At 40.5% G+C, this 13960-nt stretch overlaps 1 protein-coding gene and 1 long non-coding RNA gene across 2 annotated transcripts in view; one reads left to right on the top strand and one right to left on the bottom strand.

The window, feature by feature from the left end:
* LOC148509450 (uncharacterized) overlaps positions 1 to 13960 on the bottom strand; it is a 75371-nt gene that overhangs the window by 41192 nt on the left and 20219 nt on the right. The window lies entirely within an intron of this gene.
* Positions 1 to 13960, top strand: part of ARG1 (arginase 1) — a 33595-nt gene that overhangs the window by 144 nt on the left and 19491 nt on the right. Inside the window, exon 2 of the mRNA XM_088443092.1 lies at positions 9026 to 9098. Coding sequence (XP_088299218.1) covers positions 9026 to 9098 — 73 coding nt within the window. The remainder of the gene's footprint in view (positions 1 to 9025; positions 9099 to 13960) is intronic.

Raw genomic sequence — 13960 nt, forward strand, 5'->3', positions numbered from 1 at the left:
TAACCACAAGGAACTATATATATATCATAAACAGAAGCCAGCTTTAAAGAACAACATATTATATTACTAATTAACTAAACTAATTTAGTCCTTCTTATCGCTATATGTTCTGAGCTCCAATTTTTTATTTTCCGTTTTTAGAACTTTCAGCATGAAATGAGTAATATTAAACATTTAACTTGAATGTACAAGAAGTTCTGCAGTATGTTTGTTAGTGTTTGAGATTAACTGAATTTATCTAGTTGAGAAATCAGAAACCTGTGCTCCTGACAGTCATCTGTGAGTGTGAAGAGTTGCTTCATTTTTGTAGCTGGATTTATTTATTATTATTTATTAACAGTTACTTACACGGTGCCAGCATATACCATTGTGCTTCATGACAAGTGCTTCATGGAAAAAAGACCTAAGAGTGTTTTCTGAGTTATAACATTTACTGTGTTGAGTCTTTTTGCACAGTATGTTGTAAATGATCACTGTAAAAACAGTACAAGTGCAGTTACTACTATGTAATACTCAGACAAATCTGAGAAGCTGAATAGAAAAATAAAAGATTTTTTTTTCATCTTTGCTTATATCCAGCCCAAATATATTTTAGTAGGTTATTTTTAAATATTCATAAGAATTATTAACAGACCATTTTTAGATTTTCTATTTAAATAAATGTATTATAATAGTGTGCACCCCTATTATTCTTTTTTATAGATTCTCTCTAAAGAAAGAAAAGAAAAGGGGGGAGCAGCAGATTGTAATTGATATTAGTGACCCATGGACACATACTGTGATAACAGTCACTACATACTGTATCATCATGTGTATTAAGTGTTACCTAGGAATTATGTTTATTTTGGGTTGGGTATGAAATACCGGCAGTTTGGATGCCAGCTGTCAAAATGCCGACAGCGACATCCCAATGCTCAGTATCTTCACAGGGGTCGGGTAAGTATGCTAACCCTCCCCCTTCTCCCCCTAGCTCTCCCTTCTTGCACCCTAACCTTCCCTATCCTGCACCCTAACCCTCACCATTAGTGCCTAAACCTAACCCTCTCCCCTTGGTGCCTAACCCTAACCCCCCCAGTGGTGCCTAACCCTAACCCCCCCCCAGTGGTGCCTAACCATAGCCTCCCCCCAGTGGTGCCTAACCTTAACCTCCCCCCCATAAAGAACCAAAGTACACTAAAAAAGTATATATACATAAATCTTGTACAACAGCTATATAGCAGCTCTCAAAAGGGGTGTTTGGGAGCACCCCACAAAACAAGGAATGAACAAATAAATATAGAAAGATAGAGAGCGCTTATGAATTGAAAATATAAATTTTTTACTAAAACATGAAATAATTTTAATATCAATCGTATGACAACTTACAATGAAGATGGCCAATAAAGCATATTAAAAAGTACTAGAAAATACAAAAAAATACCATATACCAGCTATAAAGAATAGTCAATAAAAAAATGAATAATTATCCGGGTAATTCAGCAGTACGCTACAATGAGTGTGTGTATGTTCCAATCTTTTTATCACCACTAATTATAATGTGCTCCTGTATGACGTAAATCCAGAGAAGGAAGACGCACAGTGGGAATCCGATAATCCGTAGGGAAAAAATAGTTCCTTAAATTAATTATTAATAGTCACCGGCTAGCCTGCAGAAATAAGCATCCGGTACTAGTGATGGTGACAACACATCAAAGGAAACTGCTGCAGAATGATATGCCTTCTGATGGAACCGTTAAAATTGAGCGCTGCTCAATACGCCGGAAAATGGCTGCCACAGCCATTTTTCTGACATTTTGCGCATGCACAGTAAGGAAATCGCTGGGAAAATGGTGGCCTCGCCATTTCCCTGGTGATCTGCGCATGCGCAGTAGCCTCTAGGCATAGAGTCTACCGATGGTGCAGTGGCCGGCAGCCACGTAAGTCGGCTGCCGGGGAGAGAGGAGGAGGTCCCGGACGGGGAATTCACATGTCTTAACTGCATATACTTCAGCATTGTGTCCATCTCTGAATCAGGCCCTTAATCAGTACTACAGTTATTTTAATTTAACCATATGTGCTCAAGCATAGATATCTTTAGATCCTGGAGTATAATGGAGTTCTGAGAACCGTGCCTGGGAATACTGGTATAGTACAATAATATCCTACAGCACCAAATTATTACACAGCACTTTACATTCAGAGAATCCAATTCAGGCAAAAGTTCCTCAAAATACGGACTTGTAACCTTGCCTGCAACTTCTGGCAGTGGGAGGAAACCCAAGGCTCCACATACTGCGGTAGACGTACGAACTGTTGTAATGCGGAAGAAGCGGTATTAGTGCACGCTATCTATAGCGCAGATATGGAGGGCAATGTATGAACAGTCAGTTGCACTGACCGTTCCGACAGCCGTAGCCATCGATATCGACAACTGCAACTGTTGTTGCCCTGTCACCACAGCAGGGACAGCACTGACCCTGCTGCGGTGGCTGCTGGCTCCAGGGGGCTGCAAGCGGGATCTCGCAATGCTTGCAAGATCCCGCACGTGCCCAGTGGTGCCAACCTGGAGCCAGACAGAGCGCATCAGCACTAGGCTAATGCACCGTGAGCTCAGCCAGGGATAGCTAGAGGAGGGAGTTTTCACTAACTCTGGCAGATGAGATGTTGTTACATCTCATTGTTAGTGCTTCCTGCTTCACCTCAGTAAAGCTCTGTGCCACTATAATACATCTCCTCCTCTATGAGACAGAAATGCCAACCACTGTACTACAACATCATTGTATAAATGTCTAAAACATGTTGGGCCTGATCCAGAGAAGAAAATCAGGTGAACAATTGTGTATATTCAGCCATAAGCAGAGGTAAGTGCATCTGCAGGCTCGCCAAGTAAATTACTAGTCATCACTGAGCACATTCACATACGCACTAAGGGTTTGATTCATTACCAATCGCAACTGTGATTACGCACGCAATCATCCGATTGTTGCGTACCACGCATGCATCGCAGTGTGCGTGTGCAAACTGCCCACTGCGATTACAGCGACTACGCAGACCCATCGCAGCGTGATTGACAGAAAGTGCAGTTTGTGGGTGGTGAGAGGAGGGTGGTCGGTGAAACGCAGGCATGTAGTGCATTTCAACACCGTTGCATGATCGTGCATAAATTATCCACTGCAATGCCTTACTCAGCCTGAGTACTCATAGCGTGCGTCGAGGTTAGCAATTCCTGAGTAAGGTCAGAGCTTCTGCAAGTGTGCGTGAGGCTGCGATGGAACTCGATTTTACCGATGGTTTCCCAGTCTTGCTAAGGATTATGGATGCGTGTAAGGTAAAGTGGGCATCCTTATGTTGTGCTGCGGTGGCATAGCGATCGCAATGGATTAGCATACTATTGCAGTGAGACTGCGTGTGTAATCGTTATTGCAATCGCAGTTGCGATCTGTAATGAATCAGGCCCTATGTGCACTGCCAAATAGGTGTATTTTTGCATACATCGAGCTCTGCATAGCTCATATTTACATGAATGCGCCATCATTAAACTGTTCCTCTCTGAGAAAGGCCTGTTACAACTCCTCTGTAAGTGGACAGGACAAGCAGCGTTAAGGTTCAATTCAATTTGAATCACATCATCGCAGTCCTGCACCCAAGTTAAAATGTTGGATACTGTTGCAAATCATTGCAGGGGGCTGGTCAAGGATGACGCAAATCTTAGCATCACACCCTTGCCCCTCCTAGCTCCTATTCAACGGAACTCCTAGAGTTCCCCAGCTAAGATAGGCAAGTTGGTCAGTAATCCTGTCCCTCCAAAGTTAATTTCTTGTGGTGTTGTAGCACTCTACACACTCTATACACATGATGAGACATTATATTATTTGTTCATCCATCTAAGCACTATTTCCTGATCATAGTACTTATAGCTTTTTTAGTGCACTATATTAAAAATAAATGCGAAACAAGGATTTTTTTTTTTTTTTTTACATTTCAAAAGAAATTGAGTATGGAGGTTGTGAAACAGATGTTGTTAATCCAGATATTTTTGCTACAACTAGGAATGCAAAAAGTATTGCATAATGTCTCCTCACTTTGTATGACAGAATGTAACAGACAAGACCAAACCAGACATAGCAGCTTAAACTCAGTGTACTATTAGTAACATTGTTAGTAAAATAGTATGTTTAAATTAAAACATACATAAATTCTAATTTCCTCCTTTCAAACTCTTCAGTGTAACAATGTTCCGGCAATACCACAATAAAAGCAGCTACAACATGAAATAACAACTTGCCTATGAGCTATTATGTGTATAGTGTTTTTTTTTTTGTTTTTTTTTTCAATTATAGCAAACCTGTACAGTTTAGTGACTCATGGACTTCTAATTCGTTTTGATTGGTTGAGTGCAGTGTTTCCCAAAATCATTCTTCAGTGTATGGTATCCATGTTGTGCAAAGGTGTACTAATTACTGGCTGACACATTTTGAAAGCTCCACAGGTGGAGCTAATTATTTCACTTTGGATTCTGCGAGGAGACCTGGAAAACATGCACTGTTATGCTGTTCACAGGGCCATATCTAGGGTATTGTGGCCGGTGCCATCGCACAGGGCAACACACGTCAGGAGGCGCTGTTTGGGCCTGTCAAATTTCTGTTTATTGTCATTCTTGCTTGTAGCTTTTATTTCATCCCCAGGATCTCCTGGCCTCTCCTATCTCTTCCCTGGCGCTTCCCCGTGAAGCCATGGCCCTTTTATGGGTCTTATGTCCCTTTGAAAATTGAGGGGGGTGCCAATGCTCTTTCTGGCACAGGACACCAAAAAGTCTAGTTACGGCTCTGGCTGGTCATACATGAGAACGATATCATTCCAACCAGTCAACTAGTTGGCTAGTTGGAATGATAAAAGTCTAGTGTGTGGGAGCAAACGATAATCAGCAGTTTGCTCCCACACGCCAAAAATGGTCGTTCCAACTAGTTGCTAAAATCAAACATATTTGATTTTGCCCAACTAATTGTTCTATTATAGGGGGAGAGTTCCCCCAACTGAACGATAAGTAGGTGGATAGGCAGTGGCCGCCTGTTGTCATACTTACCTCTCATGACAGTCCCTCGGAGATCTGCCGGTACCACTGCCTCTCTTCTGGGGGGAGATATGCCGGGGAGCTGTGTGCTGGCAGCAGCCGCTTCTGCAGAGGAAGAGAGCAGCAGCAGCAGCTTAACCAGTGCAAGCATAAATTCACCGCTCCTATTCTCCCATGGTAAAAACAGTTCTGCACCCCCGTGCAAGTGGCACCTCTACTCTGAACCTCCCTGCCCCCCAGTGCAAGCAGCACCTCTACTCGAATCCCCCTCCCCCTGCTGAAAGCGGCACCTGTAATCCGATCCCCCCTCTCCCCCAGGACAAGCTGCATCTCTACTCCGATTTCCCCTCCCGCTTTCCGGTACAAGTGGTACTACTCCTCCGATGTTTGGGGCTTGACAGCTCAACTGGCCAGGAATTAATATTGCTTGTTCAGTTGAGCTGTCAATCACCGCCAGGTCCCTGCAGCATGTATATGGGTGATCAGCGGGTCATCGGTACACACCAGCAGATGATCGATAGCAGATGACCGATCTATCTTTCAGATATATCGGCCATCTGCTGTGTTGCACAGCAGATTGGATATGTCTGTGAATGACGTATCTGCTGTACTCAGCCAGTGATGCACTAATGATATATCGCCCATTCCATTGAACGGGCGATATATATATATATTAGTGTGTACCCAGCTTTACTTTGTGGTTAGCCCCTAGCTCTTTTTTCTGGTCCCCTGCACATTTTCTTGTCTTGTATATTTTCTCTACTCCACCTCGGCTATGAATCCAACCCCAGTGCTCTCCCTCTGGCCCATTTATCAATAAATATTTGTTGCTTATTCTGCAAATATTTAGAATCCCCCGAATGTGTGACAGAGGGACCTCAGCACATATCTCCAAAACCTGCTGCAATCCCTCCATTCCCGCAGGCAACTGCAAACTTCATAGCTTTCTATGGGGGATGTGATGCTGCCATATTTACCAACTTCCAGAATGCAATGAATTCCAGAGACTGGCCCTCGCAGCTACCTGCATCTGAAGATGGCATAAGGTTGCTGTAGCTTGTGGGCTACACATTGCAAAACTTACAAGGAAAGAGTTCCATAGGAACCCTCCCCCGGCAATGCGCCCCCCCCCTTCCCCACATTTGCGGTCAGCCAGACTGCGCATGTGCCGAAGCCCCGACAGCAGTCCAAACACATTGCAAGGACAGGCTCCTGCCCTGCGGGTGCTGGATAATACATGGCAACGGTAAAATAGCATTTTGCAATGCAATCTTGGGCAATAACATTGTGCCCAGATCGCATTGGAAATGTGATTTTTGATAAATTCCCCCCTCAGTTACTCTGCCACCGATGGGCACTGCTTTGTGGTCATAAATGGAGGGGTGTGGCAGATATCAGAGATATCTGCTGTGGTCCCTGCATGGTAAATCCCAGGGATGCTTAATATTTGCAGTTACCTTTGAAAACCACAATCGTACTTCGACAAACAAAAGAAAATATAAAAAAAACTGACACTTTACAAAAAAAAACCCACCACCATACAAATGTTTACTTTAATCCTTTCCTTCATTTATTTTAGACTTACCTAGTCCTGCCGTCCACAAGTAGTCCAAAGGGTAAATTTTAGCACTTTGAGAAAAACAAAAATTAAAAACACTACAGGAGATATTGAAGTACAGGTACCAGGACAAGCTTGTACTTAAGGTTCTCAAAGTTCCAGATTGCTTGGCAGCCCAATCATGCAGGGACCTGTAGTTCAATATAAAAAATGTAAAATTGATTAATATTTGTTTGCTCGTGAAAAAAAAAGCCTAGTTTTATCGAAATAAAAAAATAGACATGCAAATTTATTTAAAAAAAATCAAAAATGTATTAAACAAGCTGAAGTAGGCAGACACTGTCCGTCTACTTCTATGACATCACAAGTTGGAGAGAAGTTGGCTGGTTGGATGATCTGATGAAAAAGTTGGTAAGAGGGTGGAGCACTGTTTTACTTGGGCAGACAAGTTGGACAGTTGGATGATTGAAGGAAAGTTGGTCTGATGTATGGCCTGCTTTAGTACTCCCTGAGGAATGAGTATGGGAAACACTGGTCTAGGGCAAGGTTAACTAATGAAAGCCAGTGTGTGATTGTATGTACAGTAAATACTTACTATCCTGTGCATGATTTCACCTGTTCGTAAATAACTCCAATTACATTTTAAAGCTATTACACATTGAATAATTAGATAATTAGATGAGTCATTTATAGATTAAAATATGTTATTCATTAATTCAGTGGTTCTCAAACTCGGTCTTCAGGACACCATACAGTTCAATGTTTTCCAGATCACCCAGCAGGTGCACAGGTGCATTCATTACTCACTGACACATTTTAAAAGATCCACTGGTAGATCTAATTATTTCACTTGTGATTCTGTGAGATACCTGGAAAACATGCGCTGTTTGCGGCCCTGAGGACCGAGTTTGAGAACCTGTACTTTAATTTCTATAGTCATCAGAAAAAAAAAAATCACTTTTGAGAGTAAGCAATGTATATATAGGGCAGTGGCAAACGCAGAATTGCTAGAGGGGGGGTTCCAAATGCTTGATTTTAGAGTGAGTGTGGCCAGTCCATGAAGAGGGCAGAATTACCACTTACCCAGCTTTAATATGCGTCATACAAAGTGTATTGTGTCATAATTCCAGCATATACAGGACCAGTGATCACAGTAAGCCATTAGATGCGGCAGTAGGTCCATCCTGCCTGAGCAGAATGTTTTTCTTCAGATGTGAGCACCATTCCAGAGCATTGGAGCAAGTCCGGGAGTCTGAGGGAGCGGCAGAAGAACCTAGCACTGCACTGGACATATATATGTACATATTGGTCTCCTTATCTACTGGATAGTGTATTATTATACAGTATTAATAATTAACTCTATTGATGGTGCACCCCTAACCGTGCATGTTTTCCACATGTTCTAGTTGGTGCACAGGTGTATATTTATTACTAGCTGACACATTTTAAAAGATCCACAGGTGGTGCTAATCATTTCATTTGTGATATTGAGAAGAACATGCAGTGCTAGTAACATTCTATTATATTACTATTTATATTGTGGTCATGGTGTGTGCTGAGGAGGGGGGTTTCCAGGCAGATTGAAACCCCCCCTGCGTTTGCCTATGTAGGGGCGTTTTTATTATAGACTGCAAGATACAGGCTCCTGCGTGTCTGCCTATATTTTAAAGTGGCAATCATTTATAAGGTATCGCCAACCTGGTTTTGCCTTTTAAATTATTACCACTTTAAAAATACGGACAGACTTGCTGGACAGTCTGCACCTCAAAGACTATTACATAAGCCCTATAGAGTCCTTTTAGTAGATGCCAACATAAATAAAAAGCGGAAATACATTTTGGAATAAGCAAACCTTACATTTCTGTGGGTTTACCTTGAGGTAGGCATTCATTGTAGTAATCAGTCATGACAACAATTTTTTTTTGGATTACTGGGGTTATTGTTTTATCTATCCCAAGTTTGAAATGATGACAAGATGCATACCAATCAACAATTTCAACAGCAGAATTGAGACACAAGCCCTTCCCACAATCCATCCAAACCATGTACAGAACTGTGAAATCTCCCAGAGCCACCAAACCATGCCTTAATTAGTGCAAGGTGACAGGCTTTTCTGGGTACAGTACATGGATTGGGAAAGACCAACTACAATAGGGACTGTTGGGAAGTATGCAGATGGTAAATATGAGACAAATGTAACTGCTACTGTATAAGGTTTCATCTGTAAAGATAACCAAATACATAAGGAAAAGAGAGGCATATTACAGTGAAGGAAAACACTATTGTTTGAGATTCCTCTCTATGTTAGGACATCTGTTTAACACCACAGCTCTCTGTATATTATATCATCTTACAGCCATAGCTTGAAACCATGAATAAAATGTTATTATATTTCTCATTATGTTTTTCTTTGCCAGCCAAGAGGTGGTGTGGAAGAAGGACCAAGATATATAAGAGGAGCTGGGTTAATTGAAAAACTGGAAGGACTGGGTAAGATATTTATATTAAACAAAATAAACGTAAAATACATTTAAAAAAAATGATGAAATAAGAAATATTTTAAAAAATTGGTTATTTAATGTCTTCCTTTTAGTTTTCTTATTTAAAACGTAAGTAGAGCTTTCTTTTTCTAACATTTTGGAATGAATGCATTTTTATTTGAAGAGCAATATTTAGAGAAAACAATTTGAAGAAATACACATCAGGGCGACTGTACTCATTATCTGATTTGTACAAGATATATACAAGCTGTAATTACTTATTGGATGCTGTGGTTCCCTGCAAATTGTACATCTGCATGCAATGTTAGTAAATATAGCACTAGTTTTCAACAAGGATTACTTTTACACTATATTATAACAAGAGAGGAGAGAGAGGGGAGAGAGGGGAGAGAGGGGAGAGAAGGGAGAGAAGGGAGAGAAGGGAGAGAAGGGAGAGAAGGGAGAGAAGGGAGAGAGAGAAAAGAAGACAGGACGGCACTCAGTGAGACTCCATAGAAGAACCACAAGGAAGCAACTGTGCTTATAAGTCAGCGTTTCAGTGTATTAACACACTGAAACGTTGAGTTATAAGCACAGTTGCTTCCTTGTGGTTCTTCTATGGAGTCTCACCGAGTGCCGTCCGGTCTTCTACTCTACACATTTTCCCGTTTTGCTATATATTAGGGATGTGCAGGCTCGGATAGGTTCGAGTTTGCACGTGGAGTTCGGATTTTTCCCTCCAAAAAAACGGAACTCAGAACGAGGCAAAACGTCATCTTACATGGACGAACATCATCATTCCTGGACAAAAGACCAGGAATGATGATGTTCGTCCATGTAAGATGACGTTTTGCCTCGTTCTGAGTTCCGTTTTTTTGGAGGGAAAAATCCGAACTCCACGTGCAAACTCGAACCTATCCGAGCCTGCACATCCCTATATATATATATATATATAGCAGAAGTAAAGACATATTATAAAGCCATAAAAGATGGAGAGGAATATAGTAAATATCATATGCATATAGAATGCAGGATAGGTTGAAGTAGATAGAGATGGTATTAAGAGAGAAGGAGTACTAGGAAAGGCAGTATAGTAGCAAGAACATTCTTCACACTAACATTGGGGGTCATCAAGGACCTACCCAATGAATTTGCCACGCATGCAAATTAATAAAGCATAGGAGAGGGACTTTGTAAAAAGAAAGCTTCCCTGCTCTAATCTTTAGTGTCACTATGGTACAGAAGGTAAGAGACATTTTGAACTTCATTCTATCTCACTAAATTCTACCCAATGCTGTATTCCCAAGTTTGGATGGAGTTTTATATTGCAATACCATTAATTCACTTCAAAATTTGACCAGCAACCTCTTCAAATAGCAGTCAACAATATATACATACATACACATACATACACACACACACACACACAGAAATACTATAATTTCAGACCGACCTCAGCCTGTGGCCCTGCTTGGCTCTGCCCTATGCTCTGGCCAACCTCAGCTCCTCTCTGCAGTTTGTCACTATTACCTGCTCTGTTGTGGCTCCTTCCCGAGACTTACATACTTAACAATATCTTATGTACAGTGGCACATCTGGGGTCAGTGACACCCAGTGCGGTCAATAAAGTGCCTGGGCACATCCAAAAAGGGTGAGTGGTCATGAGGGGAGGTATGTGGCCTTGAGGCACACTCCTGGTTTTATCATTCTGGGGGTGTGTCCTGCACTCCCAGAGATGCCAGGCTGCCCCTGGAGAGACTGCCGGCACTTCTGGCTCCTGATCAGTGATTGGGAGCTGTGCGCTGCACTGTGATGTTAGTGTGCAGTGCCCAGCTCCTGGTCACTGAGAAGAGCTGTCTTGATAACAAAAAGGTTCCAGCCTCTGAAACGTTGACAAACCCAGCTGCACCTGGCTATTTATCTTTGTGGTTAACCCTGAGTGCTGTCCAACGCTGTTCACTGTATACATATAAATATATATACACATACACATGCATACTAGTACACACACACTTTTATATACAGTATATCTCCTTATAAGAAAAACCAAACATATCTCTTTTTTTTCTTAAAAAACAAAAGCCGGGTGCTGTAACCACATATTCAAAAATTATAACATTTCTTAATCCCAATGAGATCAATCAGAGATCAGCACACCAATAATAAAGTGCAAAATATAGCAGTATATCAAAAACTTGTTTCAAAAAAGCATATCTAAAGGCACGGGACACCATGGGCCAAATGTAATCGGGTGAGAGTTTAGAAAATGTGAGAGTTTAGCAGTAAACTCTCACATTGGTTGAGTTTTATCTTCAAAATGGGAAAACATCTGAATGAGATTTTAAATCGTGAGAGTTTTTTAAGTCTAAAAAAACATGCAAGTTCGCTCTGTTACTTTGTTTTTGGACTCTATTACATTGGCAAAGTTTAAAAAGTGTCAGAAACTCTCACTTTTTTAAACTCTCACCCTATGACATCTGGTGTGCTTATCTCTAATTGATCTCTTAGGGATTAAGAAATGCTACATTTTATATATATATATATATATGTATATATATATATATATATATATATATATATATATATATATATATTTATTTATTGAATATACGACCGGCACTGCACTGGAAATCATTGGATCCCAAACACATAGCAGACATATATCGGTGGCACTCCTCGGAATTTCAATGAAAAGTCACAGCAACAGCTTGTTAGATCAACGTTTCAGATGCTTTTACACATCTTTCGTCAGGATAGAAATAAACACCATTTCTTACCTGTCTTATATCACCCAGTGCATGCTTCCTGTCGCGTCTGTCCACACCCCACCTCACGGAGTCCCGTGCGTGTCATGACGTCACACGCTGTACGGACAGCGGAGGGGGTCAGACTGGTAACCACAGTGATCAACCCACCACCGTCAACAATACACATTGCCGGAATATAATCATCTATATAATTCATCTAGACACGCAAAACAACATAGGCATGTCAAGATGCATAGCAAACACCATTAGATGTGGGAGACTAAAACCAAACAGTACTAGAATAGTCATCATAACACAAGTATGTTACATTGTACTACTAGACAAAATCACTAAAATGTACATATAGGTAACCATCACCCTAATCAAAAAGAACAATAGATCTACAATCTAGCAAAAAGATATAAAGATAGGATCATATATGACCATAGCCATCTTGTGGCCCTTTGTACCCATATTTCTTAATCACAAAAAGCAGGCTCAACTGTATTGCAGTCAAATATCCATTTAGCTTCGAATTGTAGCAATTTTCTATTTCTGTCACCACCCCTTATTAAAGACCATGGGATATGGTCAACAAGCTTGTAGCGCAGCATCGCCAATGAGTGTCTTGCAGATTTAAAATGTTTAGCGACAGGTTGATCAACCTCATTCCCAGCAAAAGCAAGATGAATCGCGGTCATGTGTTGAGCGGCACGTTCTCTAAAGGCACAAATAGTTTTGCCTACAGTATATATGCATAGCCACAAGGGCATTTGATCATGCAGATCACATATTTGGAAGTACAGCTGAGTATGTGTTTAATTGGAATCTTCTTTCCAGAGTGCGGATGTGTCTCCACTGGACCAATTTCCAGGTACCAGCACGTCTTACACCCCATACATTTGTAAGAACCAGGTGCTTTCGAGAGAAAATGTGTCTTCTTGGATTTACCATAGTTCGTTACATCACTTTTCATTTGCCAGTCTTTAAGATTATGGTCTCATTTGTGACAATTCATAAGTTTCTTATCTTTAAAGGCTGGTAACATTCTGTAAATTTCGATTAACGGCCAAAGGTTCTTTTATGTTTTTGAAATGATTGTCTACAGCAGAACAGCGAGATGGTGTGAGACTATTGGGAGCCTGGAGCTGCAGCTCCACCAGCCCCATTGCTAATCCGGCCTTGTAGTACTGTACCATCTGTTTTGCTGTAAGGTACAGTATAGCAAAATGCTTTTTTAAATAAATCATAAATATCTATTTACTTGTTTAAAGATTTGTTTTCAAACTATTACAATATGTAATATAAAATAACAAACAAAAAAACATTTATCTATGAAACAGAAATGTTTTCTTTCTTGTTGTTTATCCTGTCTGTATTTACAATATATGTAGCACATTCAGGCTGTATATAGTCTATATATCCATCATGTATAATTAGATTTTTATTGGTCAGTTCCAAAATTTTTTTCTTTAATGTATAGAACGGATTTTATATATAAGTAATCAATTTATTTCCCTTCTAACACAAATGTTACTAAGGATTTCACACAATTCCAGTAAATATATATTGTGACATGCTTATTTCCTACTGCTCACAGACACCCTTAATACTTGAAACGTTACTCTAGTGACTCATTGTTGTGGGTTTACTGTAAATATGTTTGACATCATTAACACTATTACACTGAGTAGATGTGATAAACATGTATTTTTTCATTGCATAATCTCCTGTAAAACATCAGAAACTGTAGTATCAAATATGGCTCGATGAAAAGATGGAGCAATTTTTGTTTTAACCTCTTAACTGATTAACCTTTTTCCCAAAAAAACAGACCGAAATTGTCATTTTTTTATTCAATAAAGTTTAAAATTGATTTTTAAAAATATATTGAAATACTTTATTTAAAACAATATACCTAGTTTGTTTTGCATCCCCCCCCCCCCGTGTCCTTCAGACCACATTGTAAAATCACTTACCACCTGCCAGTAAAAATAGCCTCCCCAGTGGAAAAAGATCCCCAACATTATCACCAATCATCCTCCTACTGGTAATTTATCCCAGTGGCAGAGCCCACACCCCCAGTGCCAATGGGCCCCCACTATATTAGCACTCCCTATCACCA

This window comes from Taudactylus pleione, unplaced genomic scaffold, assembly GCF_031769625.1.
Source record: "Taudactylus pleione unplaced genomic scaffold, aTauple2 ptg000326l, whole genome shotgun sequence".
Classification (NCBI taxonomy): domain Eukaryota; kingdom Metazoa; phylum Chordata; class Amphibia; order Anura; family Myobatrachidae; genus Taudactylus; species Taudactylus pleione.